Genomic DNA, 25,499 nt, shown 5'->3' on the forward strand with positions numbered 1-25,499 from the left:
TTACCTGTATCTGTCCTTGATTTGACATAATTTGCCATTACAATATAACATTTGCACAAAAGTAAAATATGACATTAAGGCTGCAACAATTCGTCGTTATAATCGACGACGCGGAATTTTATTGTCCACACGTCCTATTCTAAAAAAACAAAAACAAAAAACAACCCACAAGTGTGTTTCTTGTACTTGCAGTACACTGCAGTAAGCTATATTCTGCTAAGACTGCACTCAATACTACAAAGAAGAAACTAGCGCGAACGGCAAAACGAAGAAGGAAGGAAATGTTAACAGGTTTTTTAAAAAGTGAAAACATTTCACAGTAAACAAATGCAGACTGTGTAAAGTGGAGCTTTCCCACCGCGACATCACTACTGCAGTGTAGCAGAAGTGGCCTCAGAAGGTCTGCTCGATAATGTTAATGCAGCACTACGGATGATATCTACAGCCACGCTTACCGAGACTGATCTACAATACGGCAGCAGTGAGATGCTTGGCTAGAAGTTGGCAAGTGGATCTGAGGGCAGACCATAGCAACCTCCTCCCCCTGAACAGGGTCCAGTAACCATCACGGTGGCAGACATCCAAGCAAGGGTCTCTAGTATGAAGAGCATGAACCAGGCCCCGACATAGTTCACGCCTATTGGCTGAAGAAGCTGACTGCACTCCACGAGCGTCTGGCAGCACAAATGAACCAGCTGCTAGTTGACGAGAGATACCCGGAATGGCTAACCGAAGGTCGGACGGTCCTGATCCCCAAGGACCCCAAGAAGGGACCGGTCCCATCCAACTACCGACCAATAACCTGCCTCAGTACTACATGGAATGTAGTACATGTCAGGCATCATATCGGCTAAGATGAACAGGCACATGGGTCAATACATGAGCGGGGATTGGCAAGAATACCAGAGGCGCAAAACACCAGCTACTAGACAGAACAGTCAGCTGAGACTGCAAGACAAAGAAGCTTTTATACATTAAGTGAAGTTGAGAAAGATTATACTTACGGAGTTTCCCATTGAAACATAAACAAAAACTGAACCTTGTGATGAGGATACAATTTCCAGTTGCCGAATAATATACCCAACAAACACTACTTGAGTTGCAGCGTCATATACAAGTGTACTGATTATATTTCTCCACCAGAGGGCAGTCTACAGCCATCTGTACTGCCCATGTTTCTCCTGCAGTCCAGTGCTGGGTGCATTCTTAACCAAAAAGAGCTGCTTTTGCCTACATCTGAATGGTATACCTGGCATCCCAGCAGAAGCCAAATGCCAGATTGTGGAGGAGATTAGATCAGAGAACGCCTGCAGACAGTCTGCCTATTTGCAAGCTTTTGCCCATTCCTCTATAGTGGGTACGGTGTATGTCTGTCACCTGCAGAGATGCTGGGCGATGGAGGTATTAAACAGGGAGCTCCTACCATGATATTTGATGGAGACTGTAAAGATGACAGGGACTGTGAGCACAGGGTTGGATGAAATTATGATTTTATGATTAGAATTAGGTGTGGTAATTAAAAACTGCTTTAAAAATCCAGTGATCATTATGAATATATTCTTTTTTTTTTTAAAGTTAATTGTTGAAAAATACTGGCCCTACTATAGAACCCTGTGGAACTCCATAACTAACTTTTGTATGTGGAAAACTTTGGGCCATAGACTCACTGCCAATGCTTATGTTAAAAAATATAGAGAAGGTTGTACATCTGAAGTTTAGTCTTGGAAACCTTAAAAATGTGTTTCACAAAAAGTACCGTAAATTTTTTTTCTCTGGTTGCTGAGATTTCAGCTTTAATGATCCCTTTAAAAAAAAGAAGAAGAAGAAGACTCTCCAGCATTGGCGTTGAGTCCTCAACTCCTATCCTCCCACATTTCATTTAATAATCTTACAGTGTATTTTAACAGCCCTGCGGTCATTTGTGCGATCAGATGAGGTGTGCAGCATGACAGCGGGAATAATAAATCCTCCAAGAACATCTTGTTCTTGCTGAAAAATGTGTCACAATCCAACAGTTAAACTGGAAAGTTGGGCAGCGATAACTTCCAAGAAACCATTTGATGCGGTCAACAAATCAAGTTTCATTTGGCAACTGGATCTAGATATGGAAGCATAAATGTGGCTATTCTTCTAAAGCTCTCTGATGTTATATAGCCTATACTCCAGTGGGATCTTGCCCTATTGTGTTCAAAGCGTGCACTGGAAGTAAAGACGTCACAATAACGGCTCCAGCCAATGACGTGGAGTTCTTTGAACATCTAGACTGCCTTGATGTGAGAGAAGAATATGTTGCAGGAGACCTAAAGGTGACATTTATAGACTATATGCTTCTCACAAACATTTTTTTGCATTTTGCAGGAAGTAAACACATAAAAGAAGCAGCACAATACAGAGAGCAAAGTAGCACCTGTTGTCATTCAATGCAGCAGCTTCCTGGCTGTATAATTCAATTACAAGGAAGTTCTGCTCCGCTTTCCTGTAGTTCACAGCCAGTTAAAGTCATTGTTAATGTCATGGAGCTCTCTCTCTCTCTAGGAAACCCTTTCTGACATTTACCCTCTTTGCCTGCAGTGAGCAGTGTGCCACAGATAATGTGAGCGATGCCGGCAGATGTGCAGATTTTTTTTTTTTGCTTTTCAAACCAGTTTTTATCTAGATCAATATTTTTATTATCTTCCTCAAACTCCTGGCACCTGCTGTTAAAATGTCATTTTCAGGGGAAAATGTGTGGCGATTCAACTACTAGCGGTAAATATAATGAAAGCGAAAACTGATTTTCGGGATGGCGATGCTGTTCTAATGGTTGGTACTCCAATATTTTGGATTGGTCCTGACTGTAATATTTTGCTTTTTTTGTTGTGACTTTTATAGTCACCGTGTCTTAATGGTTTTAGTTACCCTTTTTTACCATCAAGAGCCACAATGAAGTAAAAACTTGAGTAGATTTCCATTGGATTTATGATGAAACAATCTTGGCATTCTCCTAAATTCTTCTCCATTTTGTTCTCCAGCAGCAAACAAATATATTTCTTATGTTTCAACTCATGTCAAAACCTAATTTTTAAAAAGTTTTAAGCATAATTAATCGCCTTATTTATTTAGGTTTGTAAATCAACAACAAATGACTATAATCCCTGAAAGTCTAGTTTGTCTCCAGCATTATTTGAGTGTTTCTTTGTGCAAGCCAATTAATTTTGGAAGTTGAGATCCTACTCGTTATGAAAAGAAAATAATGTCAGATTCATCATTCTTTCCAAACCCTTTCAATTTCCTTATAGTATCTTCAGCGTACACACAGTCAGTCAGTGAGCTTCACCGTTCCATTTCACATATTAGATGACAGGAATTCCACCCTTGACAAACCTCACATATGTTATTGCCATTATCTTGGACAGTTCAGTGTAGATATTTCCATGGAAAAGGCTCAGTCTGGGCTAAACACTAATGAGTGCCAAGAATCTTATCTTGATGTCATCCATTACACTCTGGTGCTGCTAACCTGACTTTAAAGACTTTATGAACACATGTTCTTTTGTTTCCAAGGCTAAAAAGTTAATTCAATAAGTTTCCTAAATCCTCCCTATTTTCTTTGTTACTCATAAATTCAAATGGCACTGGTCAGGTCTTGGTTTACACAATCATACCATCACTGCTTTAACCTGTTCTGGTTTTGATGGAAACCAGAAAGCAGTCCCCTTCCATGACCAAAATTAGGCATTCCTATGTCTCATGTGTTGGATGAGCACTGTGAACCTTTGACCACCAACTTGTTAGCCTTGCTTTGAATTCCAGGACACCTCACATGCATTTGCAGAAATATAAGTGTGTCATTAAAGTCTCAGAGCCAATCCAGAGGGTGTCCTCCAAGCAGATGAGGTCATGTCACATGCTGTTTATTGAGATGAGATGGGCCTGTGGTGAGCCAAGACGCTTGCTTCATCACTTTCTGCAGGATTGCATGGTCATGCGTACAAACAAGTGTAAGCAATAAGGGTTAGAAACCATAGCTAAAGATACAGATGTTGTGTATTTCAGCTCACGTAACAGTTCAGCCTAAGTCTGCTGTCAGGCTATTTGCTGTGAGAGTCTTTAAAGTAATTCCCTTCTCCCTCAGGGATCTTTTGGCTTTAAGCACTGTTGCACTTAATTGGGTAATTTGCATCACCTCTCTCTCAAAAATGTATTTTGTGTGGCTAAATCATGCAATTTAAAACAGAGTTTTGGTCAGGGAGCACATATGGAACAAAAAGACAAGTGTCAGGTCACTTTGCATGGCAGTAGGAGAACTTATGGTTGCCTGAGGCATAATGAGAGTACATCTATTCAGGTCTGCTGACTTGTCTAACAAGGAAAAAAACAGAAGTAATCTAATGGGGGAATGTGCAGTTTAGAGCAATCCGACAGCACTTTTTATTGCATTATGACCTATTCCTTTGAAAAAAAAAAATCAGGTGTCTATAAATCGATCCCTGTGCATCAATAGCATTAAAACAGCCTATACAGCCATAACTTTTAAAGACCTCACTGGTGCGTTCTCCTTCAATTTCGCCCTCATTTTTTATTGCTTGTTTGTTAATAGATCTGTGTTTGTCCCAAAGTCTCAGTGGCTCCCATGTCCGTCCCTGCATCTCTACCTTATCTCCGTTTGGACTCATGGGTATAGCAGTGTCTTTTGTTCTGTCGACAGTATAAACGAAATTGAAACGGCAAATTGAAATAGGAATCTTAGCTTACTGTGTTACCCAGGGAGCTTTGCACTTTGATAAGCTAATTTAGGTGCTTTTGACTGTCAGCTGGCAGTGAAACAGTGATAAGGGGTAGAGTGAGAGTCAGTCACTGACAGGCAGAGATAGGAGAAAGAGAAGACACGGGACTCTTAGATGAAAACTCGAAAAGAGAGCTGAAAACCTGAAGTTGTCCAACCAATGCACAGAGTAAAATGATTCGCTAGTTTTGCACTGCTGTAAAGAAATAACTTACCTTATATTTATGGCACCAGGTTCCAACATTTGTTAGACATTTAGAAACATATGTAGAAATGACCAAGAAAGTAGAAAGCTGTATATATTAAAAAAAAGTAAAAGTGCTGTATTAAAGGACGTCTTTAATGTAATGCATGAATACAGACAGAGTGACTCCTGTGATGATTGCAGGTGCCTTTAAAATGATAAAGGTGACAGTGTTTTGAAGAGTACCATACAATACCCACACACACACACACACACACACACACACACACACACACACACACACAGAGACACTCACAAAGCTATCATTTAGCTGTCCCGCTGCTGTGATAGAGATGGATTGAGTTTGTATTGTTTAATGGTGCGTGCCTCCATTACGGAGTTTTTTGCCCAGTGAGCTGCTCTCAGATTTGGCTTCAGCACACCCCAGGGTATTAACTTTGATTCAGGATGAGCTCTTCTGAAAAAAAAAATTTTCCCCCCAAAAACGCTGCATAAAGCAGCTGCCTGTGGACAAAATTAGTTTCTAAAGTGTTTCCACAGTGGATGGTGGCAGGCAAATGCAAAACAGAGGCAGACTGAACCACGTTTCACAGTTATTAAGTGTTTGGCATTTCACATTGTGTTTCGTTTGTACTCCGTACTACTGCAGCGGCCTTAGAGTGACAGGCTGAATGGTTCATTTTGTATTCACTACTTATTTGTGTTACTCGCCTCTGTCAGTGCGCCCCAGGGTGGCTGTGGCTACAATGTAGCTTGCCATCACCAGTGTGTGAATGGGTGGATGACTGGATGTGTAAAGTGCTTTGGGGTCCTTAGGGACTAGTAAAGTGCTATACAAATACAGGCCATTTACCATTTACTGATTTTCAAGGTTTTCATGGCTGATTTCTGTAATAACTGCTAGATTTTCAAGCATTGTACTGGAATTTTACACTGTACATTCTGTAATCTAAATTAAATTATTATTAATAATAATTTTAATAGTAAACAAAATCTACAAAAGCAGTTTTCAAGGTATAGTAGTTTACCACTTAGTTGTGCTAAATGAGTGAATGAATAAGTGTGAGTGGTGCATTAGATGAGTTTGGGACAAATTCAAGCAACAGTGTGAGACTGAAAAAACCCTTTGTTATACTATAAAACTGTAAAGTAATTTGTTGTTATTCTTGAACATTTTCTTTCATTTTTTTTCAACAAGTGCAAAGTTTGCCTTTCCCTCATAAGCTGGGTCTTGATTTAATTAGACTTTTTTTTTCACACTAACCTGCGTCACTGATTCAAAAACCAGCATTTTATTAGGAATGCAGAATTCAAAACAGAGATTCAAAGCAAATATATTTGGCATTTTTAATAAAGAGACAAAGCCGCGCTGATTGATCAGACCATGAAAGTCATTACTTGCGGTTGGCTGGGCATTAACATGATTGATGGTTAATATCTTCTGCAAATCTAATTAAAGTGTCGGTCTCTGGCAAAGGAATGGTCCTGTGTTGGTCCCAAAATTCAGCAAAACTGTTGTCAAGAATTATGTCAGTGTGAGCGGTTATACGATTAGCTGGTGAGATCATTTTTAAGAAGTGACGGGTCCTTATGTTCCAGCAGTGGCTGAAAGATCGTATGGATAAGTCCTGCAATCAAAATAAACAAAATGAATGAGCAAATCATATGAAGCCTTTGGACAGGCAATGTCCTAAAATGCCTCACTGTAAAAGGATAAAGTCTTAGAAACTCTGTAATAACCATCAACACAGAGGTGCTTGTTTGTGTCTTCATGCTACACTGAGCACAACTGTGCACGCAGCCAAGCAGCTTGTTTACTCCAGGTGTATTAGAACTGGTTCTGATTACCAGAGGATTTTAACTAAAACTCACTCGTGCAAAGAAACTTAATTGTAAGATTCAAGTGGAAAATACAAATGATAATGCTAGAAAGTACCTTAAAAACAACACAGGTCAGATGCTTCTCTTTCAAATGTGATTAGCTGGGCTACGTGTGCATGAAGAGTGCAAATATACACTTTTCTTGATAAGTGAAATCTAAACGAGGAGTTTCAGACACACCCTTTTCATAACCGTACTCCTCAGCTCTGGATGAGCCAAGATTCAGGAAGAACTACAAAACAACCGATGGAAGAGTATAAAACATACGCTGTCTTGGAACACAAAGCCATACATGGAAAAATCAATGCATGCCACAGCTCACACACTGTGCACACTTACTGAAGTAATGTATGCAGCCACAATAAGACATGTTTTTCTCCCGAGTGAGCTCCCATGCAGCTCTGTAACCAGTGTCTGATGAGTGTGTGTGTTTCATACTTCACACTGTGCAGAGTAAGCTCCAAACCACATGAATTCAGTGTTTGATTTAGCAGGAGTGAAAGAGGGAAGAATGGAGATGGCGGCCATCTGGCCATGGTGTGGGGAGATGAGAAGCAAAAGCGGTGGTTGGAGCAAAGGGTCCCTCGCATCATTCCATTCCTTCTGTAGTCAGATCCCTGTGTTTACCCTGCTCGCCACATGGGACTGAGGAACCTCCTTCTCCCTGATCTCACGAGTGAAGTTGCAGGCTGAAAGCGTGTTTATCTTTTCCAGGATTTTGGCGGGAGGGAAAGAGGGGGTTGGGGGGTAGTGATGGAGCCAAAGGAGAATAAGTGCCGGAGAGCCCTGACAGTAGCTTGGAATTGTATAATGTTCCTGGCTATGAGGAAATGCATTCCTCTGTGCTAACAATGAGCATAAAATGATGCACAACACATCTAAATGTCTACTTGATATAATGGTGCAGCTGAAAAGAGGGTTTCAACAGTGGTTTGAATATCACTCAGTATGACAGTAAAGCAGTTTTGAGGAAGCAATGTAAAAAAAAACTAGATGCATTTTGTGCTTCTTGTGTTTTACCATAATGTTTTACTCATAAAACTAAGCATCAGAAATTACAAAAAGTATAGATTTTACAATTATTGACTGCTGTCTTGTAACCACCTTGATAAAACAGAATGATTGCCTCATTAATGATTGAAAATTGTTCCTCTAAAGAGTGAAACAGTTAACAATTCTGCATATTTGCCACAGACCTTACTAATGTTATATCTCTTTGCTGATAGAGTCTGTTTTTCAGTGAATGGCTGTAGTTTGTTTTGTTTTTTTCCAACAGCCTTCCCTACGCAAAGATTCCACTCCTCTAACGTGTCTTGGAAACTTCAAACCACACAAGGGGAACCTGGAGGATGTGTCAGTCTCTGTGGTGTGTCATGCATCCAAAATTTAACCTCAGCATCGAATTGAGCAATGAGCATAGCCAAGGTTCCGACATTTTCGTTGGGCAATCAGTCTTGAGGCTTTTATTGAAACCTTGTCGTGGTTCAATGCTTTGCCTCTTTCATCAGAGAAATTCACTGACCAGGCTTTCCCTGGAGAGACTCAAGTGCCCCAAATCCCAAACTCAAAAGCAGGAAACTAATGCCTGCTAATGCCCTTTTCACCCTCTCAGCTTGTGTGTGTGTGTTCTCATATATATGTGTGTGTGTGTGTGTGGATCAGTTTCTCGCCCTTTGGCCACTTTCTGCTTTTTCCTCCACCTGGAAAAAGGGAGTCATTACATTAAAAAGTGTTTACTCATGTAGGAGAACACAGAGTGTGTGCAGGGCAGTGTCAAAGTACCTTCTTGTACTTGTCCCAGGGGCCTCACAGCCACAGGAGTCAACTATTCCCCTTTCAGATTACAATTTATACTCAACAGAAGGGTCTCTGTAACAAAGTGGATGGTCACAAGGTAGCCTCAGGTAGTCTCAGAGGATCAAGAGGGGTTTTTTTTGTTTTTTTTTTCAAATTCCACATTCCTGAAATGAACTACATGTTGTGCCAGATTGCTAAGCTACCTGCTGCAAGGAATAACAAAGCCATACAAACAGTAATACGATCCCAAGGAAGTTTTGGGAACGTTCATATTTAATTACTGCTGTGCTGTTTGCCAAGTGAAAATGTCCTCTGTTTCTGCATGAAGCAGAGTAATCTGACTATCAGCTGTACCCGTTATCAGTGGAATGATAAATAAGTTGCATTCTTGAATGAAAAACCGATTGAAATCTGCCATAAATACAGTTAGACTTATATTTCAAAAAATAGCATGTTGTAGTAGATTCCTCAGGCTCCAGAATGTAAAGCCAGGCAAACTCCTGCAAGTTGTTGTCAATGATTTTTTCCTGGACAAAACAGAAACATGAATTTCTGATTACAGCGTTGCTGTTTTTCCAGCCACAAGTGGTTTTCTTATCATGCATTTCATCTCATAAAGCTGACCTAAGGACATCTGCTATAGTACAGCGGGTCCTCTGCTTATCGTGGTAAGTAAGGATAGCTTAACCGCTCAACAGCTCCCTCCGCAACATGTTAACGATCAAATCCCCATAGGCAAAAAAACAGAAGCACATAAAATATGAGCTATCTCAGATGAAGCAGAGGTTTCCAAGTTTCTTCAAAATGAAGACAGAGCGTGTAAAAGAAGCCAGATCTATCAGGAGAGGAATTAGGGATCTGTGGGGAACATGGATGACTCACAACCAGACAAAACCATCCACTGTTTGTGTGTGTGTGTTTGTGAATTCCCATGGAGCAGATTTCTGTTGGCAAGGTTGTAGAAAAACAAAAGATGATGGTCCTGAACACTGACACCTCCCACACGTCCGGCGGGGCGTTATTGGAAAGTGTTCAGGTAGAGTAGGCCTGTCTAAACGACTAATTCAAAGAACTTGAGCTTCTTTTTTAGATGATCTTGGGAAATGCCCTAGTTAGCAGTCATAATGTGGGAAACTGCCGTATAACCACAAGTCTGTAATGTCTGCGCCACAGGCAGCGTGATGAGAATTGTTGTATAACACCATTATATGCTGTTGTTTTCTCATGAGGTGATGCTATTAGAACTCTAGTAACCTGTTTCAGGAGGGGAGACATGTCCAAACAAATGTGTAAAGGTGGATAAGCTTTTCTTTTTCTTTTTCTTTTTTTTAAAAGAGAACTTCCTTTACAAGACTTCTTGAACAGTTACTGTTCATGAACTCTTACAGGGAGATATCACATACTGTACTTAAAGTCTGAGTCATACAGACTATGCAATAAAACCTATTGGTGTCATAACTGCCAGTATATCATCAGAGGGACTGTGAGGTTTACCTCACCAGGCACTGTAATCCTGTCCAGGCTAAGACCAGGCTAAATTAGTTGTAGAAGATATTTTGTAGGCTAAATATGATAATCAGTCTTCTTCAGTGTTTGAGACATAGAAAAAAACAAAAAACAATATATATAATTTCTCCACCACTACACTCACAATATCCTCAGAAGCCAGAAAGCTCTTTTTTATGAGCTCAGCAACCTTGGTAGTGCCATATTTATTTAAAGTTGTAACTTGGGGAAGTCCGAATCACTGAAGAGAAGCTACTTTCTGTTTTTTTTAACCCCTATAAACTATTAGTGTTTCATTCATTCACAGTACATTTCGGGACAATTTTGACACGGGCCACCAACTTCAGAAGCTCTCTCTCCTCTAGCTTACCTTTTGTCTCTTTTTACCCTCTTCTCTTTCCCCTCACCCCCACCTGGTTGCAGCAGATGTCTCTCCTTCCCCGAGCCTGGTCCTGCCAGAGGTTTCTTCCTGTTAAAAGGGAGTTTTTCCTTCCCACTGTTGCCAAGTGCTTGCTCACAGGGGATTGTGTATTTTTTGGGCTTTCTTTCTAATATTGTGGAGGCTTTACCTTGCAACATAGAGCACTTCCTGTTGTTGTGAATTCCATATAAATATAATTGAACTGAATTGAATAGGTGTCTACAACAAATTGACTAACTACAGATTAACTTGATTTTAACTTAATTTTAGTTTAATCTCACCTTAGAATTAAGTCGATTCTTATGTATTATAAATGTAAAAATGTAAAATCTGTTGGTGCTTGGTATGTGTTAGGGTCAAGGTTAATCCTGGTAAGTGCTTGTTGTACCGAATGATCATAGTTTGACACATTTCTATGAAGTATCCTTTTGCTTTCACTTTTGTGTTTGAATATTATACATATTATGACTTTTCAAGAGGCAATAAACATCCAGCCACCGCCTCCATTCAGCCTGGGAATTTTCTCCGTCTCGCGAAGCGTACAGACTCGAGGAGCTCACGACGTGGTGGTGTGATACTGTACGTGATTGGCGGGCGGGTGGGTTTGGTTTGTGTGTCTGGGAACCTGCTACTGGTCTCCCATCCATACACACTCACACACAGAGAGAAAGAGAGAGCCACGGTCAGACAGACTGGCTCTCCAAAACCGACAGCAGGGGGAAAAAAAACTCTCCTCTCGCGGCTCAGAAACCAGCAACTATCGCAGAAGTGAAGTCGACGCGATGTTAACCTCGAAATGCTCTCTTTTATTTTGAGAGGAAGGCTAACAATAGGGAAGAAGCTGTTTAAAAGTAGGTGAAGTGTGACAGCTGGAGACATTTAACCCAAGGATTTGTTGACTGCACGTGGAAACTGCTCGCTCAGACGCATCGGTGAGTAGTCTCTGCGTCCCGCTTACTTCCCGCAAACAATCAAAAGTTGGGCAGATATTTTACACAGGCGTACGGGGGGAGTTTCTTGTTATTGATGAACGACTGGAAGACTGCGCCAACAACCTTTCAGCCACTTTGCGGTACAATCAATATAAGCGTGCGCGCGCGCTTGTTAATCATTAACTAGCGCACGCGACGGTGTGACTTACTTAAAAAAACAACTTGTGTATTTTTTAAATTATTATTATGTATCATTCTCTCGGGCTTTCTGAACGGATTTCTTTGTCAACATTGTTATTATTTGAATTGTTTTGCTGTTAGAAAATATATATATATTTGTATCCGCGGTCACGTTTTTGTGCTTTAAAGTGTACGTTTGATGCCTGTGTTGTAAATTAAAATTAAATAGCTCACATAGTTTCTGCCAAACGTTTAATATTTGAGCGCCAGCCCAGCATATACAAATATTCCAGTGAAATTCCTTTGAGCCCAACGTGAATGTGGGGAGTTGTCCAGCACGAGTATTATGATTGCAGGGTGTGCTTCTCTGTCATCTGTTTGTTTGCTCGTCTTCATGTCACAGTGGCAAGTTAGAGTATAAAAGCCTCCAGATATTATCCACATGCTAATGCACACATGTTAAAGCTGCAAAGGGTTATAGTTTGAATTCCTTCCAGTGAACCGTACAGAGCAAGATGTTTGAAGGCTAAATATGTTCACCTCTTAAATCTAAAGCGTTCAGTGTTAATATTTGGATAATTTGTGCAATATCCAAAACCAGGTTTTTGGCATCTTTGTGCTAAAACAAAACAGTCCAAATGTGTATGGAAACTGTTTAGAGCCCCAGGGGCCACCTCAGAGCTTTTAAAAAGGGAATGATGAAATAGTGTTTTTACTTAAAATGTGTATCAACCAAATGGCCGTTTTAAAGGGAAAAAAGACATATGCTTTGGCTTTAAATATATCTTAAAAAATCTCAGGGGTGGCTCTTTACAAAGTCCAACACATGCTTGTATTTAAATACTACTATACCAAATCCCAAAGCAATTCCCACTTTTGTATCTCCAGGACATGCTGCAGACCTTGAAGAATGTTTAGTTGGGATTAGCTGTGAGGCTCCTTATACTGCCCCTATGCTCCTGGTGGCATTAACTAACCCACTTACATTAAAATATTGCTTCTTGCTGCCTGAGTTCAGGGTTTAATTTGCTCTGGCATGCCATAAAAGATAAGCTTATACCTTTCCCCATAATTCAGTGTCCAATTACAGTCATGATGTAAACTGTTGAGCCGGCTCCCTCCCTGGCTTCTTCTTCTGCTAGACAGCAAATATCCTCGAAGGCAGACATAAAGAGATAAAGATCCTTGTTTCTGCGGTGCATCTCATATAGTGAACAAATACACTCTGCTGCCAGGGTTTCTGGTAAAATGACATTGAAGTCTGGAGTCTAAGGCTTTCCCTGAATTGCTCTGCTCTATGCTGTGTTTTAATATACTTAATGGAAAGGTAATGAAAGGAAGACACAAGAAAGATATAGGGGTGTGTCCTTTAAGTGCCTCCCCCCCCATTGCCAATTGTTAACCTGCTAAAATTTGGGTAAAATACTGGCTGTCGTCCCTGTCACTTTCCCCAGTCCAGTTAGCAGACAGCAGAGGAAGGGCGTGACAATCCTACTGACCAGCTGCCACATCCTACTTCTGCAAATCTTGAATGACTAAACAACAGTGAGCCTTATCTGCACTAGATGACATCTAGAACTAACGCTGTATTAATGTGAAAAATACTACTTAAAGAAATGTCAGCTAGAGTGAGTTAATTCCAACACATTACGTGATATTCTTTGTCATGACAACCAACTCAATTATTTTCAGAAGAGAACCTGATGTTTTTTGGCTCGCCTTCAGATTTTTAGTTTCTTTAAATTCAGAAATTTCGTCTTGATGCATGCTCAATCATCCAGGTAGGTAAATCCACAAAATTTGATTCAGTTCATCTGGACGTAGCGTTTTCAGTGGGAGAAACGTTTCAAGGAACTGACCTCACAGCCCATTGTTCCTTCAGTGGTACTAGTTTAAGTGATACTGTTTATAAGACTGGGGACACCTGCAGTCAGCTGAGACTGAAGAAGTCACTTGGGTGAGTGACGAAATGTTTCTCCCACTGAAAATGCTATGTCCAGATGAACAGAATCAACGTTTGTGGATGTAGAATTTCATGCCTAACATCTCTCTCGGCCCATCACAGTTCACTTCAACTCATTGTTGCCAACTTAGTGACTTTGTCACTAGATTTTTTTTGTTTTTTCAGCATCCTGCAAAAAAAAAAAGGTACTCAAAACGAAACACCCCCGCCCAAAAAAAACTTCAGGCGGTACTCCTTCGCGAACGCTCTTGTTCTCCCGCTGCTGGCGCAGTTTTTTCACCATCTGCTCTGTTCAGCGAGTGACACCGAACAACAAGGTTTCAGCTAGTGACAGACAGCTGTGCAGCTTATGAGAGGAAAAAAACCCATCAAGTTGCATCTGTTTCTCTCAGTCATCATTTTACTTGTAAACGCAGACAAAAATCACAGCACAGCCATTATATCTAACTTTGGCTTTTGCAAGATGATGTTGAAGGGCAGGCGCTGCGTTTAAAAAAAAAAAAAAAAAAAAAAAAAATCCGAATTTTGCATTGAGGGATTGTTGCTCTTATTCAGTATTTTGGCTGTATGGAGTGGCATTTTTGTCTTTTTACCTTGATGTATATTTACGTCTGTACTGTTATGCAATGTGTCATGCCATTGGTCCTCTAACAGTCATTATGCTCGTGATCTCTGCAGTGTTTGAGACATCTCTCATTAAGTGCTCTCTATCTGCTTTTCTTCTGTTTTCCCAGCCCCCTTCTCAAATGTTTTATTGCTAGAGGGCACTGGGCTCTAAAGAATGAGCTCATTTGGGGGCCTGGCATGTCATTCATTGATTCATGGTTAGCCCATGCTGCCCTGGCAATATATAACCTTCACTAACAGCTGACTTTCACAGGAAAATGGATGGGACCTTCCATATCTTTCTGTTTTAAGGGGAGAAAATAACATCCTATTCAGTCTGGTTGATCTATGGTGCTCCCTTTTAACACAAAATGGCCATTAAATGGCATGTGCACTATTCGTTCTCGCGTACATTGCTATATACACATATGCGCGCCATGTGTATTGTGACGAGAAAAAGTTTACAACTCATTGAATTAACAACAGAATTTAAAAAAAGATCCTTATGCAAAAGATGTTCCTTACCTGAGTAAGAGCCTACAGTTTGAGCTTCTCTTAGATTATGTATGCAGACACGGATGTCTCTGTTTATTTTCTCAAAATCTGTGCGATGCCTCTGCTGAGCATGAGCTTCTCAACTATAAAAATCTAGAATGTGTGTAATATAATTTCTTGCCTTGCTGGCATTGTTACCCACGCAGTAAACGGTTGTTTAGGTTTGCATTCCTCGAGTCTTACATGTGACAGCTCTTCATTTGGATTTGGTTATAAGGAATTTGGAAATTTTGCTGCGTCAAAAACAAAACAAACAAAAAAGTGATACCTCAGAAGAGAAGATATGGCAGTTCAGAGCCCAATGTGCTGGATGCAGATTGGCTTTTATTTCTACTGGGAAAGTCTGACAAAGCTTTCAAAGCCTGGTGGATATTGTTTAGTGTCATACTTTTGATTCCTTCTCAACAGTACTATTGTTTTTTCCATGTAAAGTACATTTGACTAAATAGATTATATCTAAAGTGTCTTATCTTGCACCACTTAAACAAACCCCATTGCTATTGGACTTGGTTTTTATTTGGCTTTAAATGAAACTTTTTGAAGAGAGAAAAAAAAGATTTGATATTTTAAAATCTATTTTCAAAGTGGCACTACTATAGAGAGCAAACTATTGGATTCTCCAAGCTATAAAATGAGTCCATTCTAGGATCACTGACCCTCTTTCATTTGCTTGTCTAGGTAACAGCTAGGTGCTAATAATCAAACAGAAGTTTAGGCACTGGAACATTGAGGTGGGTCATAATAACACAATACCATGATGTTCCGATCCCAACAAATTCACTCCAAGGACATAGAATTTGCAAAAAAAGGCAAAAAAACTCTACAGGCCTCAGCTAGCATGTTAAATGTTAAAGTTCATGATTGTACAATTAGGAAAGGACTAAACAAGTATGGCGTGTTATGAAGCGTTGCCAGGCGAAAGTCTCGTCTCTCTAAGAAGAATATATTAGCATTTCTAAAGAAGATTAGGCTAATATCCCTTTGGATGAAGAGAAGATGGATGAAAGTCAAATAGAAAATAATTGCTTTAAGTTACTTGAAGTTGTTCTACAAGGTACTGAATCATGGGGTCTACTTGGTGTTTTTTTTTGGTTTTTTTACTGGACTGGATGGAGTTCTGAGAAAAATCTTTCGCTTTCAAATGACTGTACATGTTTTTGATATATTGTGTATGCGAAACTGATTTTATTTTTTGTATTTGTGGTGTAGTGCTGCATTAATACAACGCAGGCTGGCAGTAACACCTCAAAAACAGCAGGATCGATGTCGTAATCTCTCAGTTATTTTATGAGAAGTAACATTCACCATCTGTTCGCGTGGCAGTGTTGGATATCGCTCAGTCAGTGACACGGGTGAATGACATCACTCTCTAAAGATCTAATCTGTGAACGTAGGTGCGCTATGGAAGGTTTCTTTTTTTCCTGTTAAATCGAGGCCCTGAAAAGAACCGCGAGTCGATGTGAAAGATGTGCATGAAAGACTGCAGATGAGGGAGCGTGTTTTTATATCTTTGAGATATCTCCCACAGTGGAGTGTGGAATGAAAGAAACTATTTTGTTTCTGAACATTTCCAAAGCCAGTCAAATGTGAGTGGGAGGAGTAGATATGTACTTCTTTTGAAGGTGGACTTATTAGTTAGTTATCGCGTCAGATCAATATATGCGATATTCCCAGCTGTACTTATTTCATATCAGTTCAGCTGAGGTTCAGTCTGCACTGCTTTTCGTATTGTTGGCTTATCAGGAATAAAAAAAGAAAAAAGATCGTTGGCACGCCACTGCAGTGCACCTGTATGTTTAATTCTCAAATATGGCACAAGGGACTTGTTTAACAAACTGTACACTGTGTAAAAATGTTTGGAATCTTTTTCTGGATATTAGTTGTGGATTACAACTTTCCATAAAGCTGAGTAAATTCCCCAACGTTAATTAACCTAGATTCCCAAATACGGCACCAGACTATATGCTTAGATTATTAAAGCTGTCAGTCTAAAAAGAAAAGTCTTAAGAGTTGGATATACATCCAGACTATACTGCTTTATATCAGTGATAGATAATTTACTAAACTTTTTAATTACACATACAGCAGAGTAAATATATTTAGTAATAGATGGATTTCAGATGGACTTGGTTGATGTATTTTTTTAATTAATAATCTTTTTTTTAGCCTGTGCCACCTGCTGATCTGGCTTTGAGCTTTTATGCCTCTCCAAAGGAAACTAAAGACACACCTTTAGTTTAGCTTGACAAAGCCTGTATCATCCACCTGTCTTTTGGGCCCATTTTCTCAGCTCCTGCTGTTTCTGTTGCGGTGGAAAGAAGTTGCGGTTCCTGTGTGCTTGTGAGCACAGACTGGAAAGCGGGAGGACCGTGTTGATGCTTAAAGAAGATGTGCATTGTGCAGGCTAGCTCAAAGACCGCACTCCAATGAGGTCCCAGGAGAGCACTGAGCATTGACTGAACACATTTCACATTAACACAAGAGGGGAGCAAGGGAATGAGCAGGAACAGGGCTGGTCCTTTTACTCCTTGGCAATACACAACCACAGTTAATGAAGTGTTTTTGAAAGGTTTTGCTTGAAAATGGGGTGATAAGCAGCCGTAAAGTATATGTCCGTCATTTTCACTGCTACAACAGCTCCTTGGCTGTGACTGCTCGCACAGCTCAGAATTGCATAAGACTGCTCAAAGTCAGACCATAAGCTGTGCACTGGAGCTGGCTACATTTCGCTGCCTTGAGGCTCATGTTTGCTTCCTTCTCCTATTTCTGTTCCTTATTCTCTTCCTTGCATCCCCCATCTACTTATCCCCCCCTTCCCGTCATGCTTCAGCGGACCACCTGAGGGGGGCTATGTGCTGGTGACAGCTTGAGGGGTGATGTGGGCAGCCTTCCTTTATAGCTAGAAGATAGTGTAGAAGAGGGAGAGGTGCTGTGGAATAGGGCTTTGAAAGTGAACAAGTCCACTGCACTAAAAAAAAAAAAAAAAAAAGTCCACTGCACTGATTTGCTACTAGGTAGCAACGAGACCAAACAGTTGATGCATATTTTCTGTATTTGCTTTGCAGTGTGCTATCTAGTTAAACAACAAGAAAATAAAATAATTGTGAGCAACTGAAAAGGTTGAACTAATTTAGAGTGGTGCATGTGGAATTTAAAGAAAAGCTGTGATATACCCCCAGTATTGTTAGCTAAACATGCACATGCTAAAAATAGAAATACCGCATCAATATTGAAAAAGCTTGTTATATTGGGAGGATTTGATGCATAACTCTGGAGAGCTGTACAGTTTGTGCACATTGAAGTGGGGCTTCTGTCAGTTAATGAAATTAATTTTGTGAAGATTGGGTCAGTGTATTCAAGGGGGGGGGGGCTAAACCGTGGCAACTACTCTGGAATTCCTGCTAATGGCCTCGAGGCTAGCTCTCAAAGCAGGTCAGTCTAAAAGGATGTTGGAATCATATTGCAGTTATCTGGCAAACATTATTTTCTGTGTGGTAACTTGCACTAACTTGTTTTGGTATCTCGTCTGTGCCATAGATATAACCAAGGTTGCTAATGCTATCTTGAATGATAACTTAGCATTTCATCCTTTCATCAAAATGTGGTCACTCCTGACTTTGAGAGATGAACATGCAACATGCAAAAATGCAGAGGCCATAAAACAGCTCTGGTCTGGTTCTGATTTTATTGCTCTAAAAGCTGTATTAGCAGTATAGTAAGAATTATCAGTTAATGATTTTATGAATTAATTGGCAGATCAAAGACTTTCCGAATTTCAAATGGGACATAATGAATGAACAAACAGGCTATGGATGTGCTGTCTGCATATGTAACAGTAAACCGTCACTGGGGACAGTGTCAAATCCATGAGGAACAACTGTTAATGTGTGTTACTCCTGTTGTTGTTGTTTTTCTTTTCCTTTTTTCCCCTCTTGTTCAATTTGTCTTGCTCTGTTTTCTTTAAAAGATGTCTTTTCAACCAGTCAGTGTTCTACCTACACACAGCATCACAGCTGTTCAAATACTCCCAGTTGGAATTGATTGGGTGCACACAAACACCTCTCCCTTATTGCATACCCATAATCCTTTACCCAGCCAAGACCTATGCAAATGGGCAGGATCATAAATCCTTTATTAGGAGAATTTGCAAGTCAGAAATTTTATTAAATATGTACATTTTATGTGATATGAGATTTAGAGTTAACAGGTATGTAAAGTAATAGTTAGCGCTCCTTAATGAATCAAAGGTCTGCACATTGTCAGGAATAATCTGAAGACTAAGCTCTAGCTAATTCTTTATAAATAAGGCTGCAAGTTTTTCAGTCGGTGCCGGAGCTCAGAATGGCAGTATACTGTGCATGAAAGGTCTAAATTGAAGGAGCTGTCTTATGTTGAATGCAAAATAGTCCTGTGCATATTTTGATGGGAAACTGTGCTGTCTCTTAGCCAAAGTCTGCGGTTGTTGGACATCTCCAGTTCCAAAGAGAGACACATTTATTAGCCTCTTTAATTACTCTCCTGGCTGAAGTTTTTGTTTACTTTTAAGATTTGCATTGCTGAAAGAGCACACAAGAAGATGGATAGAAAGAGAGAATGTTTAATAAGTGCTGGCTGTGAAAGATTAAGTTGGAAATGTAGAATCACTACTACTGCTCGATTGTTACTTAAGCTTTCTAATCTTCTGTGATGAAAGTAGTATGTTTACCTAAAATAAAAAACATTGTCAGCACATGGTGATTGACGTTGACATTTTAATTTTAATTTGTAGTTTTAATTTTTTCAAAGAAAAAAAGTCAAGGCCATATTACCATCTTCAGATTTTTGTGGGAGGAGAATATGGTGACCTTGGAATACATTATATCTATGCTGAACGTGTTGCATTTTTGTGGGTGAGGTGCCTGTGACAGGGAGATGATTCATCTCATTTTATAGATCTTCTGTGTGTGATGTAATTCAAATGAAACCAACATAAAAGGATATATTAGAAATCACTTGGAGTGTGATGATGGGCTCCTTCCTCCATGACTATTTATTAGATTATCTTATATTGTAACAATGCTGTTGTGTCTAAGGCTTTTAAGTTCCACTTGTTTTGAAGTATTTCTTTTGGTATGATGTAATCCTGCTTTAACGCTTAGACCAGAGAACACTGAGGGTGCTTGGTAAAGTTTGTCCTTCTGCAGGTTTGCTTTTGTGCTAATCAGTCAAAACACCAAACTGTACTTCCACTAAGCTGCTGAGCACTAATTTCAAAGCTTGTTGCATTGTTACAAAAGACTTTACTTTGTGGGCAGTTGTTTTTATAAGCAAGTCAGTTTGATGAAAATGGTGTTTTGCAGTCTTTGCCTCGCTGTAGAGTAATTCAAGCGCTACTTGAGGCTGACAGATTAGTTCATAAGCAGCAGGGTGGCCTGTGCTGGCCTGTGATGTATGCGGTTGTAAGTGGTCTGTGTCTGAAATGAATGTGTGTGGCTGAGAAAATGATTACGTTTCAGTCCTCATGAGGGGGTTTGGGCCTAATTAACCTACTTCTTTATGACTGTTTCTTGTGCTCACTCACGGTTAGGGCAACTAAGCACACCCTCCTTTGACACCATCACACGTAATGTTGTGTTTACTGTGGTCTAGTCGCCGTCCTCCAGAAAGAGATTGACTAGTAGAAGTTGGCTTGTTGTAATGGAAATATGATTGCTGTTCTGTATCTGTGAGACTAGCAGTACTCTTAACAGCTTCAGCTGAAGTCATTTCATCTTTGTGAGTGGCAATACTTCCAAGGAGAATATTGCCAAAACATTTAGAGATATGCAATGCTAAGACTGACTGCAAGGGAAATGCAGCTATAGAGGATTTTGGAAATAACCTAATGAGCTGTGCATTGTGAGCAAATTCAGGTAGTCTTGTGTGGATTTTTCTCTGCTGGAAAACAAGATTAACTGGTCCAAGACTAGGTTTGTGCATGGACAAAAGATCTAAACAAATCTGCAATTAAGTACCTCAGCTTTGTGCTACCATGGTACAAGGAAGTGTCTCCTCTTCTTTCCGAAACCATTAGAATTTTGTGTATAGCACAAAAGATAAGAGTTCCAATATTTAAAGAGCGCTTATAAAAAGTTACTTTAGGTAATGTAAAACTAAAATGTTTAGCAGTTATTTTATACTTTCAGTTTTTAGGGAAAAAAAACTACCTGGGTTCCTTTCGTGTGTACATTTGACTTGTGCTGTATATTGCCCTCTCACTGCCATTACACAATGCTGCTTGCACCTTGTTTCAGTAGATTCACACTTCAAATTAGGATCCGTGTTATTTATTAGAAAAGAAGAATGGGAAATGCCCTTAATGTACTTGCTAAATGAAAAATGTGTGTTTCAGGATATGTGAGATCTTTGCTTTTTCTAAGCACAGTCTAGTTGGTCCTACTTAATTTAATTAGCTGGTTTTCTTCACTCTCTTCTCTTCTTCAGTGAAGCCTGGATTGCTCCACTTTAACTGGTGACCAGCTGTTTACGTCTGCCTAAATCAGAGATGAGTGCCAAATCTGTAATCAACAAGGAGGTGTTCATACCTCACGATGAGAAGATGCTTGCTGCTGTACAGGTGAAGCGGAGGACAAAGAAAAAGATCCCCTTCCTGGCCACCGGTGGTCAAGGAGATTACATGACATTCATCTGCGTCTCAGGTCAGGACAAATTAAAAACCTCCTTTTGTTTGCTTATGTTTAAATGCATTTTATGCTTTTTGCCTTTCTATTTGCGAGAGCGCACCAGTTGCGCCTTTGCAACCCACAGTCACATTTCCGCATGTCTCCCATAATTCTTCCACTAATGTTCACACTGATGAGCATGTTTACGTTTTCCCCTGCCAACAGAATGACACACTAAATCAATTTGCTGCAGGGCTTCATGTCAATCTTTTTAAATAGATTAGATTTAAGCTGAAATTGATTAATTGCTTCACCAGAAATTCAGGTTTCAGTTGTTTCAGTTTGGGGTTTTTCTCCCTTATTGTTGGAACATTAGCTGATGTATTACTTGTTAATTGAATTACCCAGGCAAATTGTTCATGAGGAGAATATCTAGATCCTCCTTAATTCTCGTGCCAGAAAAACTGCTTGTGAAAATCTGATACATTTTTCATTTTCTGTCTTGAACGCTGCTCTGGCAGCAGTAGATTACATGACTGAGGGTTATAGTTAACTTAAGGATGATTATGAGGAATTTAAAGTATAACCAAGCAGCTCAAAGCCAGTAAAGCTCTGTCTATGTTGGATTCAAATTCAAGGTTGCCTTGCAGCAGGCAAGTTACTCAACAGTCAGCCTCTTTATTTACACCCTCAGATACATGTACATGAAAGGCAACTGTAGCGAGCGCAAGCCACAAATTGTCAGAGAGTGGACACTGTTTTTCTAAAGGGTTTATAATGAGTCATTTCGCCTTTCATGTGGAAATAAGTATTGCTTGATATTCACTTCTTGTAATGCCAGTCTCGTCACGTCCCTTGCAGCAGCGTTCACCTTTGTATCTCATTTGAGCTTGGCCACTGTGAAATATATTAAAATCACTTGATGTCCTAATTGCTTATTTTGCATGGCAGAAAAATGTGGTAATTATCCGATGTTGTAGCTTTTTGTTAAATTCAAAATTACTTTGTATCTGAAAATTGGGTATCTATGTTGTTCCTTTGCCTGACCTAACATCATGTGTTTTAATCTATCTATATTGTATTTTCTATGTCTTAATCCTCACTGACTTTGATACTCCTTGTGTCTGCTCTACTTGTTTCACAAGAGCAAAATAAAAAAGAAATGCATGTCACCATGGGCCAAGGGAGTCCACGCGTTTGTAGAGACATTTGATTTAGGTGGTGAACATCCGTGTGTAAGCATCAAAGCCTCTTGCTGACATGTTTTCTAATGACTCCACACCTCCGATACTGTGTTGTTGTCTAAGAAAAAACATGCTTGGTGTCATTAGTTGGCTTCCATTTGATTTGCTGGAATTGCTGCAGTTGTTTGTCCTTTCTGCTTGGTAAATAATTTTAAGTTTGACTGGATATTTCTCCTCATTATCTTTTTCTGCATTCATTTGTTGCCATCATTGTGTTGCTACTACTTTATCTAAGCCAAAAAATGCCCACTACTACACATTTTACAACAGTTGCAATCGGGGCAGTTGAGTAATTGGTCAATTCACTGACCATCATATCCATAGATGACGGGCACATAGTTAATTAAACAAAAAATACCTCCAAAATTTGATTACTGGATATTTTTTTTATTCATTAGCTGAGCATTATTCTCAGATTCTCAACTCGGTGTTCCAAACATAATCTTTACCCACATGGACCTCCTAAGTAATGGTAGTCAAAGTGTATTTGGTGACTTATTTTAGCATTTTTAAATATCCTCAAGTGATTTATTAGTGGACAGTCTGCCTGTTGTTATTGCAAAAGTTTGGTGGTTTTGCATGCATGTGTCCAGGACTGGGGGAAGAAAATACTTTGGATTTATAAACCCAAGATTAATTTGTGCCACAGTGATTGCAATAGAAATCTATGGAAAAGAAAAGCATACCATATCATCTGTCAAACATGGCAGAGGCACACATACATGGTCATGTCTGGCTGCCAGTGGAAGTAGCATTATTGATGATGTGAAAACTGATAGAAGTAGCAGGATTAGACATAGACACAGACCTCCAATGGAGCTCTAACACCTCTGCGGTCTTAAAGAAGGCCCAACAGCGTCTCCACTTTCTGAGAATCCTCAGAAAAATGGACCTGAAGAAGGAGCTGCTGACCGTCTTCTACCGCTGCTCCATTGAAAGTGTGCTGACATATTGCATCGGTGTGTGGTTCTCCAGCTGCACCACAGCACACAGAAAGGCACTCCAGAGGGTCATCAACATGGCCCAAAAAATCATTGGACATCCTCTTCCCTCCCTGAAGGACCTGTACAGCACTCGCTGTCTCAAGAGGGCACGCAGCATCCTACGGGACTGCACACACCCAGGACACCGGGTGTTTAAGCTGCTGCCGTCTGGCAGGAGGTTCAGGCTGCTGAGGTCCCGAACAAATAGACTCAAGGACAGCTTTTACAACAGGGCAATAGCCCTGATCAATGTAAATAGCTGACCTGACTGGATACCTCCCTGGACTTTTTAGGGGGAGGTAACAATGTTTAAAACGATAACAATAATATTTATATTTATAAAAAGGTGCAATAATAATTAATGTGCAATAATAACAGTGTGCAATACACATACACTTATTCTTCTTTTTTATACTAAGTTAATATACTGTGTTGTGTTGTTTGTTACGTTGTGATGTGTCATATCGTGTCGTGTTGTGTTATATGTAGTGCCGACGTAGGACAGTTTTTCCAATTTCATTGTACTACTGTACTATGTATGACTGTGCAATGACAATAAAGAGTTATCTTATCTTATCTTATCTTATCTTATTAATTCAGTCCAAATGGGCCATCCAGGCATTTTGCAAAAGCAACCCAAGAGTTTCTCGAGGCAAAGAAATGGGATGTTATTAAATGGCCAAGTCGTACTCCCTATTCCAGCCAAGTGGAGCATGACTTGTAGTTACTGAAGACAAAACTGAATGCAGAGACCAACTGAAGATGGTTGCAGTAAAGACCTGGCAGAGCATCTCAAGGCAATGTCTGTGGCGAAGGACTTTTACTCCCAATATTAAAACCAGTTCTTATACGTAAAGCTGGTAGTTTGTTAATTCAGAACTGAAATTGGGCTGCGTATAAAAATGGTTGCAAGTACAAAACACTCAATGCAGTCATTTTGTTAAAACCTCTTGAATTACACCAGAAAGTATGCACTTCACTCTGGTTTGATTTGAAATGCACTGCAGAGATGTACTGAGATAAATATTTACAAAATCTGCCCTTATTCGACTGCCTTTGCCCCTAACTGTACTTTTATAGAGATTTTCTACAGTCATTGGCTCCAACCTTGGTCTAAGGATGGATAGGAATGCTGTTGTTGAGTATGAGTAAAAGGACTGTGAACTGTTGCATTCCCACTTCTTTTATTATTTTTTGGTAGGTTTTTGCATTGGTTTACACAAAATTTATGTGGACATAAGAAACGTTTCACATGCTGTCATCATTTTCTTGTATGTAGGAATGCATGTTGTACCAAAAGAAATCCAGAGAATACACTGTCTGAGAATTCTGCTATCACCACCATTGCACCCATTTATCTTCCCCTAGACACTCTGACTGTCTGCATTAGTGGTCTCCTGACTCGGCTGATGTTTTGTATCACATGTGGGAACAGAAGTAGTGCCTTCACTACTTCTGTTTCCACAAGTCATGTGGCTTTTAAGCCAGCACAGCATTGTTCTAGATTTTATGTGCGTTTTCCTATGAATGTGCTGCACAATAACACCACAAGTTTGAAACTAGTCAGCTCATGGCTCCCAGGGCATTTTAAACAGAGGGCAGCTTGTGTTGCTTACGTGTTCAGGATGTGTGTAACTGTAAAAGTACTGTGTGTGTGTGTGTATAAGGGTGGGGGATGGTGCTTGTTGACAGTCTCATGGCGACAGTAGCATATACTTGAAGCCTGGGGGCCAAGCAGTGGCAGAGTTATGTAATCTGTGGGATGTCACGGTTAAAGGAAGCCTAAAGTACCAGAAGCTGTACTGTAGAGACAGCCACAA

General features: G+C 39.9%; 1 protein-coding gene across 2 annotated transcripts in view; it reads left to right on the plus strand.

Annotated features, from left to right (window-relative positions):
* Nucleotides 1-11,184: 11,184 nt before the first annotated feature.
* The window catches only part of stxbp6 (syntaxin binding protein 6 (amisyn)), a 67,011-nt gene continuing 52,696 nt past the window's right edge, over nucleotides 11,185-25,499 (plus strand). Inside the window, exons 1-2 of one of the 2 annotated variants that reach the window (XM_086274847.1) lie at nucleotides 11,185-11,507; nucleotides 21,274-21,488. In XM_086274847.1, coding sequence (XP_086130973.1) covers nucleotides 21,335-21,488 — 154 coding nt within the window. In that variant the 5' untranslated portion in view covers nucleotides 11,185-11,507; nucleotides 21,274-21,334. The remainder of the gene's footprint in view (nucleotides 11,508-21,273; nucleotides 21,489-25,499) is intronic. The other variant, XM_086274844.1, reaches the window with a different exon arrangement.

This window comes from Aulonocara sp. 'chitande type north' Nkhata Bay, linkage group LG19 (assembly GCF_057382095.1).
Source record: "Aulonocara sp. 'chitande type north' Nkhata Bay isolate Kocher_YH1m ecotype deep benthic linkage group LG19, A_spYH_male_GT1.1, whole genome shotgun sequence".
Classification (NCBI taxonomy): domain Eukaryota; kingdom Metazoa; phylum Chordata; class Actinopteri; order Cichliformes; family Cichlidae; genus Aulonocara; species Aulonocara sp. 'chitande type north' Nkhata Bay.